Source organism: Lycorma delicatula, chromosome 7 (assembly GCF_047948215.1).
Source record: "Lycorma delicatula isolate Av1 chromosome 7, ASM4794821v1, whole genome shotgun sequence".
NCBI lineage: Eukaryota > Metazoa > Arthropoda > Insecta > Hemiptera > Fulgoridae > Lycorma > Lycorma delicatula.
The window spans coordinates 103,990,956-104,014,627 of NC_134461.1; the positions used below are offsets into that span (position 1 = coordinate 103,990,956).

The following is a 23,672-nucleotide window of genomic DNA, read 5'->3' on the forward strand; positions in this document are numbered from 1 at the left end:
TCATACTGAATTAAATAAATAAACGCCGGAAAAAACACTTTTAATTTTTAATTCTTAAGTGATTTTTTAGAAAAATATTAAAACTAAAAAATCAATTCTAATAACTTCAATTTAAATGCAGCGGCGTTTATTGGATTCCGGTGCCAAAGTATACTTCCGAAGTTGTATACAATAGAATATAGATTGTTTTAGAAGTTTTGCGTTCCCTTGTTATTTTTTCTTTTGCTATTAATGGCTAATTCAATTTTTATGTGACAACTTGGAATTCAAAATCCATGATCTTACACCGTGACAAACCATATTTTTTTGGTGCGACATTATATCATTAGAAATTTAAAACCTAATTTTTGTTGTAGTAGGGAAAATTCGATTCTCTCTCTGAGTAGTAGTCAGTTGTAACCTTTTACCACATGGGTTGAAATAACGTTTAGGTTAGGTTGTTCGTATCTGTTTTTATTATAATTATTACAATGCCTGCTGTAATGCAACGTGTATTGTAAGTATTTTTAATTCTTACATGTAACTGGAAACCCTTAAATTGGTTGCTTGATTGAGCAACCAATTTTATCTAAACATGTTTATTTTGAAGACTTGCACTTTTGAATTTGTACTAGTTGAATTAAGTGTTGTATATAAGCGGGTAGCTTTGTATATCGACAGTGTTGTTTATTTGACAGAACAAAAAGTTAATAAATTTTATTGCTATTAATTTTTGTAATTGGAGTGCTACAAGCGCTTTTGTAATTAAGGATTTTATTCACATATTTGATTTATAAATTACGATAGGTTATGTAATAACTTGAGTTACTCTTTTGAGTTATTTTGAGACATTTAATTTACAGTGATGAAGGTGATTTTATTTGTTTATTATTTTGTTATATAGGAAACCTACAACTCGCAGAGGAAAAAAAGTTCTTATCAATAGAGGACCAAAGCTGATTGAAAATGTTAGGCAAACTTTGTTTATGAAGGGGAAAAATACAAGTGATATTGCTAGAAATTGTTTAAAAGACTTGGTAAGTTTTTAATCTATTGTTACCAAATTAGGTTTGAAGATAAACCAAGTGACTACTACAAGATACAAATTTAACCCGCTTCTTTTCAGTCAAATATGAATAATAATATCTATTTGTAAATCATACTCCTACCCGTAATATCAGTTGATACCATGTAGAAAAGTCACTAAATAAGTCTACAAAGGGAACTGAAATGTTATTTTATAAAATTTAGTTTGGTTTATTGTTTAAAAAATATGCTGACTCATCAGTAAAAACCATAAAAACTTGTTAATGGTTGCCACTATTAATTTATCTACTATTAAATTGTTCCCATTTTGAAACAGAGGGAATTGAACTGGTCGGAAATAAACCATAATAATAGAAGCAGCTGTATAACACATAAAATCCTTAATAACATATCTTGATTGGAGTATTCCAAAACTGCAAATTTAAGAACGTTGAAAGGGTTACAGGCCAATAAGAAAAGGATAGAAACAATCAATTTGTAAGACATAGACTCACAAGAGTAGACTGTAATTTGGCTTTAAAGAGAGCATATCAGCATACAAGTTAGTTAGAAATTTTTGATTCCTAACTGACTATTTTTTGTGAGTTATGGTAACCTATTCAGATGCTAATTTTTTCTGTGGACAAGGGTTAGGGTTAGGCAGGTTGGAATTAAAGTTATGATTGAAGTTTTAGTTAAGGTTAGAGTTCTGTGGAGAGAAGAATAAACTATAAATTAACCTTAATAGTCATGAAAGTCAGACTCAAGTTAGCCATTGAAGATGACTAATGGTGCTTTTCATAAGATGATTATCCATCATACATCATAGCACAGAACATGATTGGTTTGTCTAGTGACTATACTTGTGTTTAAACATAAATTCAGATAAGTGTTCTACAAGATTGTGTGAAGTATGGCCATACCTTTGCAATTTATCCCTTACTTCTCTAACCTTAACCCCAACCTCTCTCCACAGGATGGATTAGCATCTGAACAGCTCTCAAAACTGGTAGCTAACTGACTAGAGTACTGTGAACTACAAAGTTCATGTGGCATGAACTTTGAACTTGCTTGGGTTGCTTACTGTTCAAATCTGATTTCTGACATTTATATCTTGTATTTTCTTGATCCTAATATATAACCTGTGGTATATTAAAGTACAAGGGTTCAAAAATAAATCAGAATTTTGCCAAGTAGACTGAGGAAGAGTAGTGAATTTGTGGGTAGTTCTGGGATGTGTGTGAAGGAGAGCAACTGGCCAGCCATACTCATAGTCATGTTCCCAAGTCAGTAGCCAAATATCTGAGCTGGAGATACCATCATGTTTTGAGCAACAAATTATTCTATTTCTTGCCATTGAAGGTATCAAATTTTCTATAAGTTAAACTCTACTCCAGGCACAGTTCAGAGATGCTACCCTGTCAGAAACTCAAGTATTTGATTGGACCAAAAATGTTTAAACTGGCTGTGATGCAGTGGAAAATGAAAGTCATGAATGCTCTCCTCAGACCAGAGTCAATGATGACAGCATTTAAGCTATTCATGACCTTGTGGAAGGTGACCACGCATAACCATCAGATGTGGGCATAAGTGTGCATACAGGTTGTCAGAATTCTTGTATAAAGCAAAGTGTCAGTGAGGTGGGTAACATGTCTTCTCACAGAAGCACAGAGAAAACCTCAAAAGATATGTCAACTGCTTCTGAATTCCTTTAAGGATGGAGAGGCATTATTTTTGGACCGTTTTGTGATTAAATATAAAGTTAATTAACTAATTACTCAGAATTACCATAAATTCTTTCTTTAAAATTTTTTTATGGGCGTGGAAATGGTATTATTAACAATTCAATCTCAAAATTAATATTAATTAAAGAGATAAGAGTATGGTTGGTTTAACTAAACTGTGATTACAAACTTAATTAAACCTGATTAATTAAACTTGATTACAAACTAATATTATTTTACAGTGGCTTTGTTATTAAATATATAAACTTTTATGTAAAAGAGTAATCGTTTATCACAAATTTAACATCACAGATTTAAGGTCTTTCACATGTTTATATTGTGTAATTTTGTTTCTTTTAATTCTATACAAATAATGATAAGGAAATATTCATATTATAAGTTACTTAGTCATTATTTATTACACATTTATTTATTCTATATATTTAAATAATGGGTTTTTTTTCAGTATCAACTAAAAAAACCAGAAGTTGTTCAGTTAAATAAAAAGAATGATGTTTTACCATTTGAAGATGTAACGCCAATTGAAAAACTTTCAAAAAAATACGATGCATCTTTATTTGCATTTATTTCACACAATAAGAAGCGCCCCAATAATTTAATTCTTGGTTAGTATTTTTTTAAAATTAGTTATGTAATACTTTTATTTCTAAAAACTGGTTGTTTTGTAAAACAAAGAAGGGGGCAGAATAAAAACTCAAATCTTGTAGTTTTTAAATGTATTATTTTAAAACTATATGGAATTTGTTTGTATAACATAAGTAAGAATGATAATTTTAATAATATGGATAAAATACTGCAATCAGAATAATGAAATGAAATATTTTGAAAATGTTGAAGATAGAAAAGGTAGAAGGTAGAAAATGTTGGTTTATAAGAATTCCTCATAAGCCAACATTTTCTAGTTTCGTAAAAGAATTTATTTTCTATTCTACATATATTGTCCAAAATATTGAGTTGTTTGTTCTGCTAAAATATTGATCCCACCCAGTCCACTGCAGAGGACTCAATTTGGATAGACTACAAGTCAGGTATGTGATTGGCTGTAGAGTTCAGAGGTGTATAAATTTCAAAGATGAATCTATAGTCCTCAGATTAGCTGACTTGAAATGTCAGGTTTTCTTTAAAGGATTACATTATTTAACAAAAAATCAAACATTTGGTGTTTCTATTGAACCGCCATATTTCATGCTTGTATTAAACTAGATTTTATTCACTTAAATTGTTTTAAAAATTTTACAGTGCTCCACCAAAGCATCAGTTAAATTGTGTACTTATGTCCAACACTCAATGAAAGTAATGTAATTATTATGTTTCAAAAACATTATAACAATTAAAATATATAAAGAAAAAAAATAAAACATCATTTAAACAGTTTGGGTCAGTATGGCAAAAAAAAAAAAATATATATATATATATATAATATTTATATGTAAAATAATAAACACAGTTGTTTAAACATACCGCAAATAAATAAAAACATGAAAAGTGAGATTGATGTATCTTATAAAAGTGCTTTAACTCAAAGAATATCACAGTGTATAACTTACCTGAACACTGACAGAAAGAGAAGAAAACTTAAACTAAATTAAGAATAAGAATAGTTAATAATCAGGATTAGACAAGTATGTGATTATAGGATCATTTCATGGCAGATCAACAAGTCTTGCAATCTGACCATCACCAATTTCAACAAAATTCACAGGATTGATCATATCTATAAAGAATGCAAAAAAAATATTTTTTCAAAATTTTTAATCATCTAGTTTTTTGAGTAGGGCCCCATAAAAAAATGAAAAAATTGCAAAATGCAAGGTTCAGTTAATTACAAAAGATTAATTTTCTCAGCTCCTATAAGGGCTACGGAGCTCAGTTTGGTGTAGTTTTAAAGCTCTTGGAATGGACATTCATGTAATATATCACTTACCAAACTTTTGGGACATTAATAGTTCAAGGTAACAAAAAGATTTATTTGATCTTGGATATATTCAAAAGTGTATTTTTAAAAATAAAAAAAAAAAAAAAAAAAAAACATTTTTTTGCTTCCTAATGTGTTGTACATGTGGTAAATATTTCATAATGGGATTGCAATATGATCATGGTGAAATTAAATAAAGAACTTGTATTTACTCACCACTTAACTGCAGTTTGTATACCTTCCAAAGATATTTACAGAAGAATCACACAATGTACACTTCTTTTTACAACTTCTGGTTAGGATGTCCACTTCTTGCTGTGAGGGGTTATAAACTCTTCCTGTTGGATTTACCCTGGGAACTACTTTTGAAATAACATCACTTTTATGTACACTAAGATCATCCTCAAACAATGAGTAGTGGTAAAGGTTTATGTGGATGTAAAAACTTCATCTTCACTGTTTGATTTTTCTCATTTGAATCTTAAACATATATCAACCACCAGTGTTCTTCATATCTGCAGATCAAGAATCCAACCATTTCTGTAAATTCAGGATCATCCTCAATATTTGTTGTGCTTCCTTTTATTGAGTTGTTAGAAAATGACACCCTCACTTTCATTCTTGTTCAGTGGAACAAAAGAGTGGAGTTTTCAAGTACCTGGTATAGTTCTTGCTGTCTTTGTGCTACTGTTCAAAGCCTCTTCTTCTCCTTTATGCTGTTCAATTGTACTGTAATGGAAATGTATTGACTCAATGTATCCATTTGCCCAGTCATACAATTGTCATGATTTCATCATTGTTGGTCATTCTAGCTGCAAGTCTTTCAACAGTCACTCCCACACCATCACATGATATGTGGCAAAAAAATGCCACTCTGCTTTGATCCCACAGTCTGATTCATGGTAACAGAGGTTGAGAAAATTGAGTTGGTTTTTGTACTGAGAAGCAGCACCATCACTATATTAAATAGATAAGGCTTGGTTTTCTGATAAAATGAGACTGCATAAAACCAATTAATATCTCTGAAAAAGGTGCACTGCTATTGTGTTGTGTGAGACAGTCAGAAATTATGACACGAGATTCAGTGGAAACCTTGGGCTGCATCTTGGAGAATGAATGAATAGTTCTCAGTGAAGTCGCAGATTATAAGATATTCACCTTTTTTCAGAGATTGCTTCAGATCGATGAGGTAACTGGACTGTTGACTAGTAAGAAATGAATGTTGAAGAGGTTTCAGAAGTTTTTGAAAAAGTACACTGATAAATTCTTCAATAGGTTTGACTAATGTCTCGAGAGATGTTCTTTTATCAACTTGTATCCACTGTTTGTAGGTGAGCTGTTTTCAATACAGTTGAGCTCAAAAGCTTCCTCAATCCTTACACACGTCATAATATCTTTGTAAGACTTCAAATTGTAATAATTGTTTCACTAATTTTAAAGTATAGTGACATTTAAGTAAATAATACATAACTAACATGTAAACTGATTACTACTTACTGTTTGAACCCATTGGAACTGAAAAATACATGGCGGGCAGATAACCAATAAGAACTTGAAATTTTTTTTCTAGACAATATTTAATTCATTTCCTTTCATATAGATCAGTTACTTTTTTGATATTTCAAAATCCAAAGATCTACCAGGCTTTTAGGTTTCCTTGCAATGTAGTCTAATACTCAAAATTTGTCTTGAATGTCTTTTAAAGTCTCTTTTTAGGAGCGTTGTCAGTATTTGCTTCCATATGCTCTATCATGTGTAGTATTAAATTTTTGCTTCAATTGGTTGATAATTTCATGGTTAGAGGAGAGTGAAATAGCATCTTGTTCAGAATCTGAATCCATATTCAATATTTTGCTTTTGAACCCTACTAGTGCTTTCTTAAGCTTTCCCTGAGGGTATTTTCTCCCACATAGTCATTTTTTCTGAATAGCTAATTCATTTAAAACAATCAAACTTTTGTTCACAGCATTTACAGCTTCATCTTTTTCTGGGGGAACACAAAGGATCTGATTGTTGAAATTCTTCATCAGAAGTAGACTCTTTAGCATTATTTTTAGCAGATGCTTCTAATTGTTGGCAGCAAGTATCACAAATTTTGTACGTTTGTTTAAGAAAAGTAAATGTTTGCAACAAGCTCTTGTTTACACTTCTCAGGTTTTCTTACAAGAATTATGACTTGACTTTTCAAATGGATTGCAATCGTACGTTTTACTTGAAGTTGATGGTTCATGATGGTCATTTTATTCTGGTCCAAGACTGTGATGAATTAGTCATAAAACTCCAAACCTGTAGAAAAAGGCAATCTCAGTTAACAAAGAGTGACTGAAAAATTTGAAAAAAAAATTTTTTTGCATCACCTTATAGATATGATTAATCCTCTTGGGGAGTACGCACTGAATCTTCTGTTCCAAGAGATGATCAAGACTGAATATTACTTTACTTTCTCAACAGGATGAAACTTCTACATTCGTTTGCTGGCACTAGGATTGCATGTCATGACATGCTACTCTTCTGCCTCATCAAATGACCCAGTCTGGAAGACTGGAAGGGGAAGGTTTTCATTGATTGAATCTCAACTAGCAATTGCCTCATGGGGGAGGGGACAATTGGAATGTTAAGCTGTTCCTAATTATTACAAAATTATCTTTTAACATGATCCCATTGCAATCCCATTATGAAATGTTTACCTCATGTACAACACATTAGGAAGCAAAAATTTTTTTTTTCAAATTTAGAAAAAATATATTCAAGGACAAATAATGTGACCTTGAAATATTAATATCACAAAACCTTGCCAAGTGACATATCATCAAAGCCCATTCCACGGGCTTTAAAATGAGATCAAAATGAGCTCTCTGTAGCTCTTATAGGAGCTGAGAAAGTTATTCTTTTGTTTACCCAAACCTTGCTTTTTGCAATTTTTTTACTTTTTACAGGGTCCTACACAAAAAACTGAGTGACTGAAAAATCTGAAAAAACTATTTTATTGCATCACTTCATGGGTAGAGCCAAACCTGTAAATTTTATTTGAATTACTGGACATGAATCTGAGAAGTGCATTTATTTTTGTTGGTTTGATGTGGAATGACCCTACAGACTTATTCCTATACATTTATAGTTAGTTACATTTCCTAGTCCAAAAGAACAAATAAATTCATGTATTTACATGAACAAAATAAATATTTATTTAATAAATTAAATTTTGATGTATTATTTGACTATTGCTGTGCTACTGTTTGTAAATACATTACTTTTTGGGCGCCTATAATTTTCGATGTTCAAAATTGATAAACATCAAGCATACATATATATATAATATTTTTTTAAATTCAAATTATTCTTCATCATATTAATCATTATGCTAAATTCAATAACAACAACTTAACCACCAAAACACAGTAACAGATAGCCTAAAAAACTAATACCAATGCAAACAGTACAACAATACAGTAAACACACTAGCAACCACAAAATTTGTAAGAACAACACTACTTCACTGACTTTGCTGGAATAATGCAAATTTAAAATGTCACATCTTTGTTTTATGTAATTATAGAATTGTGTACCGACTGATAGTGCGGGACCCTGCAAAAATCAACTATTGGTATTATTTTTTTGAGGTTATCTGTTACACTGTATTTTGGTGGTTTAGTTGTTGGATATACAAGTGTCCCATGAAGATGTGGAGAAACTTTCAGGACCTGTTCTATTGGTGAAAATAATGAAAGATGTTCATATAGACATAAGTCTGTTAACACTTTATTTTCGAGTTACAGCTAACAAAAGATTTCGCCTAGATTTCAGCTCATCTAATAAAATAAGCCCTTCTGTAGTTTTTGGGACCCAAGTAGTAAAGTTGGTGATTTCTTATGTAATTTGAGCTGGTAAATGATATAAAACAGGTTCCAGAGCTGTAACTGTAGTAGTTTTTGTGATATCTGTCATAAAACATAACATTTGATGTTTGTATTACAATAGCTTTGTTAAATGACTAATAAATGCAGAGGATTCAGTAATAAAACTTGTAGAAAATTTAATTTTGAAAAAATGAATGTAAATACAGCTAATAAAAAGTAAATAAAAACTTTAAATATTTGTTTTTTATTGAACCAAAACAGACAAAGTTGACAGAAAATCGTATTGTTCTTTCTGTACCTAATAAACATTACTTAATACAGCAAAACAAAAAATAAAATATATGAAATGATAAATGGCAACAGAATTAGAAACTTCAATTACAGTAATTGTTCCAAATTCCTTCCTTCACTATTGACACAGTACTCTGCCCAACATAAAGTATTTTCATTGACTTTTTGTATCATCTCATGAATGTTTTGTTAGCATTTCGTATTTTAATAAGTAACTCTTCTTTAGTATTAACTTTTGTTGGTATATTATTGTTTTTGTTTACCCCAAATGAAGTAATCTAGTGGTGTTAAGTCAGATGATCATGACCAGTTGGACAGTTGTTCCACTATGTCCAATCCAGTTTAAGAAATCATTCAAGTAATTTCTGACTACTAAAGAAAAATATGTTGTATTATGCTAGAAAATCATTTGCAATATAGTTTGTAAAGGTATATTCACCAAAAGAGCCAACAAATTATTTTTCCAGGAATAAACTTATGCATCTCCCATAAAGTATTCATTGAAAACAAATGGTCCCAGATTTTGTCATAAATAATGAAACTAGTTTCCACAGTACCATGTGGATTGTCTTCACTCCATAAATTACCCTTTTTTAAAATTGAAGACTCTTTCTTGTAAAAGTGGCTTCATTAGTAAATAAAACTGAATTTACCTTATCAGCGTTGTTTAGATGCCAATGACAGAAGTTTAACTGCTGGGGGTAATCTGTTGGTCCAAATTTTGAATCTTTGCAGAGAGAAAGGATAAAGATTTTGTTTCCTTAGGATGTGACACACTTTGTTATTTGACAAAGGAGTGTGACATGAAATTTGCCTTGTAATAGTCGTCTGAGCTACACTTTTTCTTTCTTTTTCCTGTTTAGCCTCCGGTAACTACCGTTTTTAGATAATACTTCAGAGGATGAATGAGGATGATATGTATGAGTGTAAATGAAGTGTGGTCTTGTACATTCTCAGTTCGACCATTCCTGAGATGTGTGGTTAATTGAAACCCAACCACCAAAGAACACCGGTATCCACGATCTAGCATTCAAATCCATGTAAAAATAACTGGCTTTACTAGGACTTGAACGCTGGAACTCTCGGCTTCCAAATCAGCTGATTTGGGAAGACGCGTTCACCACTAGACCAACCCGGTGGGTTCGTCTGAGCTACACTGAATTTGCTGAATCACACGATGTCATCATTAACACAATGATTTAATTGGCATTCAATAGAAAACAAACACATTGGAAATGACCTTTTTGTTCATAAATGCTGATAAGTCAAAGCAATAATTTTCATTTTTGGAATCTGCCTTCCAGGAAATCTCTCCTAATATTCAAGTTGAGCAGCTACAGAATTTCTGTTACAAAATCTCTAAACAAAAATTATATCAGCATATTCCTTGTTAGAAAATTAAAACAGCATTTTTACACTAGATATGATAACACAACACTTCCTTTATGATAATTTATGACAACGGATTCAAACGAAGTATACAGTTTTCATTGTTGACCAGCTGTTTGTATTCCCAGCTTATACAATAATTTTTTTTTAGATATTTCTAAAGTAATATATATTTCAATTTAGTTTTTTACATAACTATTTCATTTTACCCACATAAATTATAGAATATACACAGCTAAAATATTGTTTTATAAATTTAGTATTTCTTTTAACATTATTTTCAGTAATTAACGCTTACTTTTTTTTAAATAATGTTTATTAAATACCGAAAGAATAATACAATTTTCTGTTTATTTTTGTTCAATAAAAAAACAATTTTTGAAAGTTTTTATTTCTGTTTTATTGGTTGTATTTGCATTAATTTTCTTAGAATTAAATTCTCAAATTTTGTTATTAAGTCTTCTGCATTTTTGTTACCTAACAAAGCTATTGTACTAAAGACAAAAAAAACTTGTTTTTTAAATCAAATTTGTGTTTTATGCTGGTTATCATAAAAACTACTACAGTTACAGTTCTGGGACCTCTTTTATCTTATTTCCCAGCTCAAATTACATAAGAAACCACCAACTTTACTCCTTAATTTGGGTCCCAAAAACTACAGTAGGGCTTATTTTATTAGATGAGCTGAAATCTGAGCAAAATCTTTTGTTAGCCATTTCTCAAACAAAACGTTTCCAGACCTATGTTTATACAAACTCTTTTCATTATTCTCACCAATAGAACATGTACTGAAAGTTTCTTCGTGAGACACTTGTACATGTAGGATGATTCTTGAAGAATATGATAAACTTTCAGGACATGTACTAGTGAAAATAAAGAAGAAAGTTCATATAGAAATAGGTTCAGAAATGCTTTGTTAGCAGATATCAGCTGGTGAAAGATTTCACCCTGATTTCTGCACGTTCAATAAAATTAAGCCTGTTTGTAATCTTGGAATCCATGTTGCGGGGTAAATTTGGTGGTTTTGTATAAAATCTGATTTGAAAAACTGGAAAAAAGATAGGTTCTAAAACTGTATTTTTAGTAGTTTTTGAGAAATCTAAAGACCAAATTTGGGGTGAAAGACATACTATTTTATGTGGTATAAAGTAACTTGTTAAATTACACTTGAAATTATTCTACATAAATGTAATATAACATTTAAATGTACATTTACTTTAATATAATCTTTTAAATTAATACAAAAAAGTGAAATTCCTGACGGGGAGTCTTATTTAAGACTTTGGGGGTTAGCATCCCCACGCGTCTAGCCTCTGCAGTTTTTCTTCCCACTACACTGAGCTACAGAACACTTTACACTGTACACATATGCTACACCAAGAACACTACACAAATTACAATATATACCCTTACACAACTACATTGCAACATTCTACACTATTTCTTCTTACACATACACTTGGTAATGTTGCAACATCTTATAAAGCGCAACCGTAACCCAAGGTGGGAACTATTGTACTGATGGGTGAATGGCTCTACGTAGTGAGTCTCAAACGATGTCCTCTGGGCTTGTGGACGAATCCAGTTGTATTTAGCTCTAACTTCAGTACGCTTGTTCTGTGATGGAGTGGTCCTTTATATTCCTGGTACTTGTGAGACCAAAATTACAGGACTACAAGAAACATATATGATGGTTGGTGGTCCATATAAAAAAACCACCAAATCCAGTCTTGTGAAAAGGCCTTGAACAGCTTTGTCTGACGAGAATATCAGTTAATGGAATTAACAATGCGAATTGTGAAGCAGAATTTAAGACAGGTTAAAAATATTAGATTTGTTGTTATGCTGAGTATTCAGGAAGGTGGCTCCCGTCATAAAGTCTTTCCCTTTCTGATCAACAAGATTGTAACAGGATCATGTGGCTCACCGAAGAACATAAAAAATTAAGAGGATCGATATTGATTGAAACCCATAATGAAGAACAGAGCAGATCTCTCTTATGCATTACTAACATGGGTGGTATACAGACCTTCTGGAGCTGGACGTAACAGAAATAGCTGATAAATTTCAACCCCAAAAAGTAATATGTGTGAATCGTATCATGAAATGGCAGAGCGGGTCAGAAGAACCAATGCCATCTCTTATACTTACATTTAATCGTTCGGTATCACCAGAGCAGGTTAAAGTGGCTTACCTGTCAATTCGGGTACGGCCATTTGTTGTTATGCTAAGTATTCAGGAAGGTGGCTCCCTTCACAAAGTCTCTCCCTTCCTGATCAACAAGGTTGTAACAGGATCATGTGGCTCACCGAAGAACAACCCAACCCATTTAAGAACTCAACCCATGTTAATGTCTTAAATGCCTAGGTTATGGTCACACATTAGCAATTTGCTCGAAGTCAGCGATTTGTGCTCAATGTGCTCAGGAACACCACAGTGACACTGACTGCCAGGTGGATGAAAAATGTGTGAACTGTAATGGTTTACACGTAGCTCACTCTCGAGATTGCCCAATTTTTCAAAAAGAAAAGTCGATTCTCAGAATCTTTGCGGAGCAGAAGCTGTCTTGTGGCTGCACGCAGGGAATACAGGAAAACACTTAATTCACAGAACCTGGTTAAACCAGATGTACCTTTTGCCACCACTGCATCAAAACAAGTTCACATGAATTTAGGTATTTAGTACTGCGGATCCTGCAATGAGCTGAAAAAAGTTGTTCAGATGTTATCTGATCAGGTCGCTTCACTTACAGCCACTATTTCAGAGCTGATGAAAATGAACAAGAAGTAGTTAGTCGCAGTTAATGAATCCAATTGTGGGATTCCTCTGAAGGTCCCTTGTCCCAAAGGTTTTGCCTTTGCGATCGGGAATAATCGTAGCTGGTGGTAAGCCATCTACTAAGCTCCCTGTTAAGGAAGCCCTCACAACCACCCCCTCTGAGATGTCGTCTACGACATCCCATTCATCAAAATCCCCTTCTCCATCACCTCGTATATTAGAGGATATGGTTGAGGAACCGTCTGATGTCAGGGCATCGGAGTTCCTTGCCATCAGAACTACGAAAAAGAAAAACCGGATCACATACAACTAATCTTTACATATATTCCTGAATTTCTGTATCTATAACCTTTACTTATGAACATTATTCAGTGAAATGTTAAAGGTCTTCGGTCCTGTTTTGAGGATATTAGAATATTGGCTCTCACATATGAACCATTAATCATGTGCTTCCAAGAAATGCATCTCTTACAGCAGGATGCAGTAACACTCAGGCTATTTCTGTGAGAGGTACGATTGTCTAATAGACAGTAGAGAGAGTGGTGGTGGAGTTGCTATTTTCCTTCAGAATGAGGTATCGGCTACAAGGATACCACTAGCTACTCTTATTCCTGCTGTTGCTATGAAGGTATGAATACCCTTCAAATTGCACATCTGCATTTTGTATCTCTTGCCGAACTCTGAGTTCAATGCTCTAGAAATGTTAAGTTAAATCTCCTCGCACAAATCCCATCAGCGTTATTAATAGTAGGAGACTTCAATGCCCACCATATTTCCTGGAGCTCGACTTTCTGCTCCTCTTGAGGAAATATGATAAATGTGGTGAGACAAGACTTGGACCTTTGTCTACTGAATCATTGGTCACACACATTCCTGTCCTTATCATGTGGTAGATTATCCAACATCGACCTTTCCATGTGCTCACTGAGTTTATTTCCTCATCTTAATTGGTCGGTTTGTGATGACTTTCACGGCAGTGATCACAGGCCAGTTATTATTGCTTTTAATGTTGACCGCAAGGTGATGAGAAGGCCATGGAGATGGATTGTTGAAAAGGCGGATTGGAACAGTTACCATGACGCCTTGATAGTTTTCTTCATAATTTTAAGTTCATGTAAATCCTTATTTAGATCACTCATATTTTGACATGTCTTCCAGTTGTAATATATTCTGTACACAGTAACATATAGCTTTGGTATATTCATCCTTAGAGTGGTCAATTTTTCATGTACTGTTATAAAAAAAATTATTTCCCTGATAATCTATCATTTCTTCATTTCCAAAATTGGTATGCCAATAATTACAACACACACACATATACATTTATATGTATATATATATATATATATATATTTCTTCATGTCTCCACCCATTAAAAATCAATATGCCATACCAATGCAATTTTTAATCACTGAATTAGTAGTCCACTTAAAATATTCTTAATAGTACTTAATCTTTTACACTTACTATAACATAACACTAAGATTCGTGACTGAAAATAATATTTACTGTAAATAATTTTACAAGTATTAGTATATTCAAAAATATTTATTATAAATACTTCATATATTGTCAACAAAGTTTGTAAAGTTGAATAAAACCTTTTCCATCATAATAATGATATAATTTGAGAGGCAATAAACATTATAAGCAAGAGTTCTGACATCACTTGTAATATACTTGTAGTTTTAACATTTTTTAATAGATTATTATATTACTGTTTATTTACATTGACAATATAGCCCTTTGGGGTTTAGGCACTTTGGAGTGCCTCACTTTCCTTACGTAGTTTGCTGCAATTTTTAGCTCCTATTTGATAATGAGAAATCATATTTTGAATTTTGTTTAATAAAAAAAATTAGCAGTTTATGATTTATGATGCTCTCCATTGCAATTGCATTGAAAAGATCAGTAGAAGGAGGAAGGAAGTGAGGAAGAAGATGGATGAAATTAATAGATGAGGTGTAGGTTAGAAACTTCAAGGAGGCAAAAGAGAAGCCTTGGGACAGAATGGATAGAGACAGCATCAGTGTGTTAGTTACCTACCAACAGGCAGAACATCAGTTGATAATTTTGACACTTTCAGAGATGTAATTGTAATGTATTCTTTTTACCCTTATTCAATTGCAGATTAATCTGTTCATGTAACACAACTTTTTTCATTAAAAAAAAATAATATCTGAGCTTTTTGGCAAATAAAACATTATTCATTCTATGGGATTTCAGAAGAGAAAAAATATAATATAGTATCTTTTTACTACATAACCTAAAAATCCCTTCAAATTGATTTTAAAGTGTAGTAATACATTGGTTAAAATCTTCCAGGTTGGTGAATAAAGTGAACTAATGATAGTGGAAAGACGGTGCTATAGAATCAACCCTTTAGCACATATGGGTATTTGTTTTATTAGATCTACTTAATTAATTGTCACCTGACCTGCACAGAGTGTATGTTAAAACTTTAAATTGAGTTGATCTAGGAATGTATTTATTCTTTTATCAGATTGAATATGTGATAAAAAATTTTGTGTTGAACAATTCTTAAACTTCCGACTATTTTTTTTACAGGTAGAATGTTTGATAATCAGTTATTAGATATGGTAGAACTTGGAATTGGAAATTTTAAATCATTGTCAGCATTTACAAATGACAAAATTGCAGCAGGGATTAAACCATGCCTATTGTTTGCTGGACCACAATTCAGTCAAGTACCAAATCTAAATAGAATACAAAACCTTTTCATTGACTTTTTTCAAAGAGAAAAAGTGGAAGCAGTAAGGTTACAAGGTTTGGAACATGTGATCATGTTTACAGTGGATGATAATGGGGAGAATATATTTATGAGAAGTTATAAGTAAGTATGAATTAATACTAATTTAATTAATAAATAAATGAAGAATTCAGTCTTACCAGCTACTGTAAATAATATCTTTGACCGTAGGTCATTTCAGGGATATTTGTCTGTATCAATTATTTTGCTCGATAACTATTCTTAACTATTTATTTTATGAAAGTTGGGCTGCCTGTCTGTAAATGAAGTTGTGATGCCGGCCTCTGTGGAGCGTGTAGTAGCGTCTAGGTCTTTCATCTGGAGGTCCCAGGTTTGAATCCCAGTTAGGCATGGCATTTTCACACACGCAACAAATCATTCATTAATCTCATCCTCTGAAGCAATGCCTAACGGGTAGACCTGGAGGTTAAAAAAAAAAAGTGAAGTTGTGATGGCCAACAGCCAAAGAGATATTTTTTCCCTTCTTAGGTTGCTTTTAATTATGATTCATAATGAATTTTTGATTTTTAGTTACTTTTATTATCAGTTTTTATTTAACTTATTTTTACAAATTTTTTTTATTGCAAACATTTACGTTTATCATCTTAAGTATTTTTTTTTTTAATTTCTCTTTTGTAGGATGTATAGTATAAATGCAATTTTAGTCTCTTAAGATGTTTTTTCTATTTGATCACTGTATGATTTATATTACTTGTTAAATTTTTGTTTTCACTCAAGTATTTATTTATTATGCTGTTGTATTTAATGAACCAAGAGAGATTGCTTCAAACTGTTTTGTTGCCATCAGATTGTATTTTTTATATAAATAAAATAAAATAAAATAAAATGTGGAGATGTGATAGTATTTTTTTTCTTGATAATGTCACCACATAAGCTTGTGTATGGGATATAGAAATGGAATATTATAGCATAGAAAAAGCCATATCTGATCAGCTGATCTCTGTATCTCGTACAGGATTAGCCGATCTCATATAAGGTAAACAAGTATTATTCCTTATTCAACAAAATAGTAAACTCTGAATGAATGTTTAATTGTTCTTGATATCATTAGCTGGACATACACAGAAAAAATTTTCTCATCAGATTTGAATATGCCAATATAAAATGATGATTTTAAAGTCAAATCTGTTGGTTAGCATTCATAAGACCAATAACAAAGATAAGCAATGTATTGTTGATAAGAAATATTGGTGCGGTGGATATATTTAAAGAATTATTTGGCTGCTCTGATCATTATATCTGTAGCAGTTAAAAAATAAAAATCTGCTTATTGGGGTTGATTGAGCAGAGATATTATATATTTCAGTTATATATTGATCAGTTGGCAAATAGCGTATCTGTAAAAATTATTATTTGTGCTAGCTATAGTAATACAAATCATAGTCTATGTTTTTTATGGAAAACACCTCATAAATACACAAACAAAAATCTGAAAACAACACTTACAGAGAATTAATTGATTGTAACAAGTGTTATTTTAATGATGACAAAGGTTTTGTTGAGCAGAAAATTCAAAACTTATTTACAGTCTCATTTTGGCTTGTTTTTGATACTGAACTAACTAAAACTGTCAAATAAAACTCTAATCTTTTGGAATTCTGAAAGATTCACTCTTACCAAAAAAATTGTTCTATCATTCAAAAAATTAAGAGAAATATTCTAAACAATACCATTAAAGAATAAATTGATGAGAAAATTAGCTTGTAAAGATTTATCTTTCCATCGAATGTTATAAAAAATTTACCTCACAGATTTTATTTACTGACAGTTTGGATTAATTGAGTCCAATCTCTCTGTAAGTGTACATTTTAAAGCTTACAGAGGAAAATTAGCCAGATAGATTTTAGGGATTTAACTTTCCATTTGTAAGAAAATGAAGATTTATCTTCTCCAGTAATTTGGTGTGATTTATCATTTCCAATTTATAATTCTGTTTCTAACCATCTGTTTCTTTAAGGAGCAATTTATCTCAAGAAACTTTGTTCTTAAATCTTTGTCATTGTTCCCTTCTTTTTAAATTCCATGAACCAAATAAGGATCTATCCTTATTTGGTTCATGGAATTGAACCAATGAGCCTATGAGAACTTCTATAATAAACTATTTTGAATGTAGTAAATACTGTTCAAGATGAAATCTTTATTGAAAAGTGTGTTCAGGAGATATGGTATCTCTTCCAGAAATGATGAACATTTACACCATCTTTTGGTAAGTTTGTCAATCTGATATAATTCTACTAAAAATATACTAATTAAAGGCATTTTCATGTCACTTTTTTATGCCTTATGTATATTTTACTCATTAACATAAAAAGTAAGTTTTCTTCTGGGCCTCTCAGGACTTTTAAAATATGTTTATGTAATTTAATAAAATGCAATCTAATTTTGTAAATGAACCTATTTTGAATCCCATTGTGTTGCTTTTTGTTAAGAATTCTTTTGAAAAAGTCTGGTGAAAGGATACCTCGTGTAGAATTAGAAGAGATTGGACCGTCTGTTGATTTCAAATTAAGACGTTTAAAACTAGCTTCAGATGACCATTTCAAAAGAACTTGTAAACAACCTAAACAACTTAAAGTGAGTATTTTCTGTTATTTCTTTAGTTTTAACTAAAGTAAAATTCAGTTTGAATTATAAGTATGTTATTTATTTACAAGATTTTACTTCTTCATTATAGTTTTTAAGTATCATTTCTGTCTTTTTGGCCACCAATTCTTTGAGATGTTTATTGTATCTCCACCATTAAAGTACAACATTAACATCCAATTAATTGAATCCTTTTTCTAGTTTTATGTGTAGATATTGGTCGGTTAATGCACATGATTAGCAAAAGTTGAAAAAATATGCCTTCAAGAAAGAGAAGTAACCTTTCTTATTATTCAAAGCATGGTAAAAGAATGAGACTATGTTGTTCCTCTAAAACAGCTTAAGTGCATGATTCTCAGTTAGCTGCTGACCAAGATTTATGTCAAGAACGAGGGAAACATTGGAAGAAAGAGGCTTTAATTATTATGTATCAGTATTATTCTTAGAACCATGAGGATAATAATCACAGGAAGGGTCCAGGGAACAGAACCTCCTGGTTATATGGCTATATTTAGACTTAGCAGATATATCTAAATAAAGTAATCCACTATTCAGATTCATTGATGAAAAGCTAAAAACAGTCTTTCTCAGATATGCTATGTAACATTTGATATGGGCATAAAAAATACTGAAACAGTTTGTTAATATTTTTTGGGAAAAGATTTATTTGAGAACTACAGTTTGTTTTCCATTGCATCATAAGGCCTTTTATGACTTTTTTTTTGTTTTGCAATATTTGTGCCACTTTTAAAGATAAAATATATCTTACATAACCTTTGTCAGTATTGGATGGCATTTCGTGTAGTTATAAAAAAAAATTAAATAAACTGAAAAATACAGAGACTGCATAATCAATCCATATTGATAATGGGAGTGTTGATTTTTTTGTGAAATATATTATAAGAATTTTTATTATTATGGAAATGCACTTGGAGTGTTGTAATAAATTATAATAGGCAAGTGAGAAAGAAATATAGAAACTTCATTAGTAGAAAAATATGAATTGCCTTTTATGGCCTGTTATCTATTAAAGTAAATAAAAAAGCTTTATCTATCAACAAATCCTTTCAGCTGACATTTAATGTTGAACACAGACAATGATGTAACTTGCTGAAACAAAAGTTTTTTTCAAAACAGGACTAAAACTAATTTCTTTTAGCTATTTTTAAAAAGTAAGCATTAATTAAAATACAGACAACCAAAATGTAGTGTAAAATTGTCGTTTTATAGAACCATACATGAATTTCTTATTTGTAACCATCTGCAGAGCTATGTATTCCTTGTTTGAGGCTTAAAAATGGATTTCTTAAAATTATAGTCTGATCCTTCTCACATGAGATGGTGTCTTGGTTATAGTATTATCAACAGTTTTTTGGAAATTTTCATTTCCAAAAAGCATTTTTAAGACATGCAAATTGCTAAATGTATGAGCATATTTGTTGGTATAGAGATTGAAAGCCTATGTACTAGCATTTTGCATGCATTGGCCTCTGTTACAAGCAAACTAAAAACATTGTTATTTTTTCTATGTCTTGAGAAATGGTAATATATAAAAAAACAGATTTCATAAACTTGCTGCAGCGTATGTAATAGTTGAGTTTTATTCTAAATTATATATTGATGTTATGATTCAGGCCTACTTCCTGTTGTATAGCAACTAATAATAGTAGAATCTTGCATGACTAATGTGCTATTTATGAAATGTAAACAACAAACAATTCTAAGAATTTCATTTACTTATTTTTAATCTACTCTAATCATTGTGCTATGAAGAATCATGTCACAGGTTGCTTGTAATTATGTTCTAGAAGTGGTTATTATAGAAACATTTATTGCAGTATATATTTTAGATAATAAAGTGAACTTTTGGTAAATTGGGGATTTATTCTTACTATTTGTTGTGTTATTTTCATTTAAGGCTTTGACCTAAATCCAGTCATTTAAATTTCTAATATTTCAATACAGTTATTTTCCTTTAAAATGCCCTTGTTAGGAGGAAGAGGTAAGGTCATAGGCAAGTGAGGGAAATTGCATTCAATGTTTACAATTTCTTTTTGCAATGCCGGAACCGGAATATTGAGAAAAACTGAAGTGCCGAATATGGTTGTTCAATCAACAAAAGTATCAGAATGAATGGTCCAAAGAATTATAGCAAAAGGGAATGCAAATAAACTGAGAAGCCATCCATGTTTGTTTCGCCAAGAAAATATGTAAATTGCCGATTTGCTTGACATGGATGCTTTGAAGTATTTAATAAATAAATTTTACATAATCAAAACGTGCGTTCCTACTGTGAAGAGAAATATGCAGAAAGCCCACAAAACTGAAATTAATTTTAAAGGGAGTGAAAGATCTTTAAGGAGAATGTTACATAAAATGGTATTTAGATAGAATAAACTGGAAAATTCTGATAGAATGGCATGACATTAAAATTAACTGACTGGCATAACAACAAAGAATGAGATTCTAAGACAAATTTCCCTGTTTTGCGAAGAGGGAAGACCGATTGTATACACAGATGAAACCTTCATTCACAGTAGTCATGCGACACCAAAATCATGGGAAGACACAACAAACCTTTATGAGGGACTGAAAACACCAATATCGAAGAGCTCACTAGTAATAATTGTTCATGCCGGCTGAAGTAAAGGATTCATTAACAATGTTTTACTTATGTATGAGTCAAATAAAAAAGGAGATTATCACAAATCTATAGTTTCTGAAAAGAATACAAAATGGTTATGGGAGAAGTGTATTCCTAACTTGCCACTTCATTCAGTCACTGTACTTAGATAACACATCATATCACAATGTTCTGCTACAAAAGCAACCAAATTCTAATTCTTTAAAAAGCAATATGATAAAATGGTTAGCCAAACAATGAATTGCTATGACGAAGATTGAATTATATGATATAAAGTTACACAAAGAAAATCAAAAGAAATTTCTAATAGATGACATTTTCGAAAATTATGGTCTCAGTTCTACAGTTGCCACCTTATCACTCTGACTTAAATGCCATTGAAATGATTTGGAGTCAAGTGAAAGAGGAAGTAGCTAAACGAAATACAACTTTTAGCACGTCAGATGTTCTTAAGTTAGCTGAAATTTCATAAAGTGTCTGAAGCTGACTGCAGCAATGTCTGTAAGCATATTGTCAACACTGAAAAAAAATACATTGAAGATGGACATTTATATGATGTGCACATCGATCATTTTGTGATAAATGTGAATTCAGAATTGGACATGAGCTCTTTAGAATCTACCGATGATAGCGACTTTGTAATTTGTGAGCTACAGCAGTAAAGGGAGTAGAAAAAATAATTATTATAGTAATTTAAAATAATAATAATATTAATTGGTATACTAGACTAGTTTTAATTAAATAGTATCCTACGTATATTTGGTTATAATAATTATCATCTATATTAAACTGACAGTGTTTTCAGTCGGCCTAGTACGATGCCAAATGTTAGTTGGATGCTGGTAGTTTTTTGTACCAGCTTATATGCTGATAGTTAAAATCATTCTTGTTTAAAGAAAATTAGATGATTCAAGGTATATTACAGACGTAACAGTTTGTATTTATAAACATGAACAGATACATTATCAGTCTCTAAGAATGTAGTGTGTTTTGTTCTTACTTTTTCTTATTCGTCACTTATATAAATTTCAGAAAGTTGTAACATTTAATAAAATGTGAATTTTTTTTATTTTTTGAACAGGTCCAAACTGAAGCCATCATTTTAATTTATTAATAAAATTATCTGAAAATTTTTGTAAAGATTGTTTTAATATTGCTAACATTGGTGAGGAAAAAGTAGTTTTAAAATTCCTGTTTGTTAATCCATTTTTCTAATCTATGTTTATTTTTATAGGCACGGAAAATCAAGAATGTATCTCACAATGTGTTTGGTACTAAAGTTGGACGTATACATATGACAAAACAAGATATTAACAAACTACAAACAAGAAAAATGAAGGGTTTGAAAAAATCTATTAAGGAGAAAAAAGAACAGCGTTTGAAAAAAGTTAAAGCTAAAGCACAGTGAAATAGAATATGTTAATATTAAAAACTGTTGATTTTATGTATACCTGAAATTCAAACTTTCCCATTTTCAATTCCTTTGTTTTTATTACACACGTTTGTTACGTATCTGTATGTAAAAATATTGTTGTGACTGATAGTTTAGTATCACAGTTATTTTGATACATCAACTTTTAAAAGCTGAAAAATAATTTTAAAATTTGATAAATAGAGAAAACAGTGATAAAAATGTTCTTGATATCAGGATTCTAAAAAAATTTAATCAGATATATATATATTCAACATATTGACAGCTAGAGGCAGTTACAAAGAAAAAAAATTATGAAAAATTACAGGAGTAATTGTATATTTGGTTAAATAACTTGATTGCTTTACGACACCAGCATTTAGCATTCCTGTGCTTTCTCTATAGAATTGTTTGTTTTTATTATTTTACAAATTGTACAAAGTGGTGTGAATTTAAAAAATTATATCCACAATAAAGTATTTAGTTTTAATTTTGCAAAATTTTTCAAGCAGACAAAAAATTATATGAAAACAACTACAAGTCCACAAGCACCGAGATTAGATTTGGCGCTTAAGACAGTTGTTTTTATCTATAGTTCTTGGCTGCTTTCTTTTTCAACAAATCTTCAAAACATTTTTCTTCGTCTTAACAAAATTTTTAATATAGTTGTGGTGTTTATTTGTAAATTAATTTTTAAAACTATTTTACAATTTGCTTTCAAAATATTAAAATGTTTTCTTCTGTAAGACCTTATGAAACTTATCAGCAGCATCTTTTTCATTGCTGTTACTGGTAGCACATGATGATGATAGTCCAGTGCTGTAGTAGAAAAATGTATTGTAAAAGTCCACACTTGATAAGATCTCGGAAGTGCCCCCTTTATCAGGAAGAAATTGCTATACTAAAGATATGTACAGAGCAGAAAGTGTCCTTTCCTGCAGCTCATCAGAAGTATAGAAAATCTCTCAACATGAGGAATTCAATACAACCTGGTGTTAGTTTTGTCCAAGCTCTGTAACAAAGTACAATAAAAGAACAAATGCGCATTGTGCAAAGAATTAACCAAAATGGTAGAGGCATTGTTAAACCAAATGAAATCACTCATATTTGCTGTTACAGCACTGAGTATAAGCAAGAAGGTTACTTCTGCTAGAAAGTCCAAAAGTGGTTTACTGAAAACCATTTTCAATCCACCACCAAAGAAAATTCCCACTGCACCAACAAAACAGCAAACTACCAAGATCCCTATGAAGGGATGTACTT

The 23,672-nt window shown here is 31.2% G+C and overlaps 1 protein-coding gene across 1 annotated transcript; it reads left to right on the plus strand.

Moving 5' to 3' along the window:
* The first annotated feature begins 341 nt into the window (after positions 1 to 341).
* On the plus strand, positions 342 to 22,430 carry Non3 (Ribosome production factor 2-like protein Non3). The gene is made up of 6 exons (XM_075370188.1): positions 342 to 496; positions 884 to 1,016; positions 3,196 to 3,355; positions 15,549 to 15,834; positions 18,201 to 18,345; positions 22,233 to 22,430. Exons 1-6 carry the CDS (start codon positions 471 to 473, stop codon positions 22,404 to 22,406), a joined length of 924 nt encoding a protein of 307 aa, XP_075226303.1. The 5' UTR covers positions 342 to 470; the 3' UTR covers positions 22,407 to 22,430.
* Positions 22,431 to 23,672: the final 1,242 nt, after the last annotated feature.

Excerpts from the sequence above, each read along its gene's own strand:
- Non3 (XM_075370188.1), top strand. The coding sequence starts at position 471 with ATGCCTGCTGTAATGCAACGTGTATT. Across the intron at positions 497-883 it reads GCTGTAATGCAACGTGTATT|GAAACCTACAACTCGCAGAG; the intron begins GTAAGTATTTTT and ends TTTGTTATATAG. Across the intron at positions 1,017-3,195 it reads GAAATTGTTTAAAAGACTTG|TATCAACTAAAAAAACCAGA; the intron begins GTAAGTTTTTAA and ends GTTTTTTTTCAG.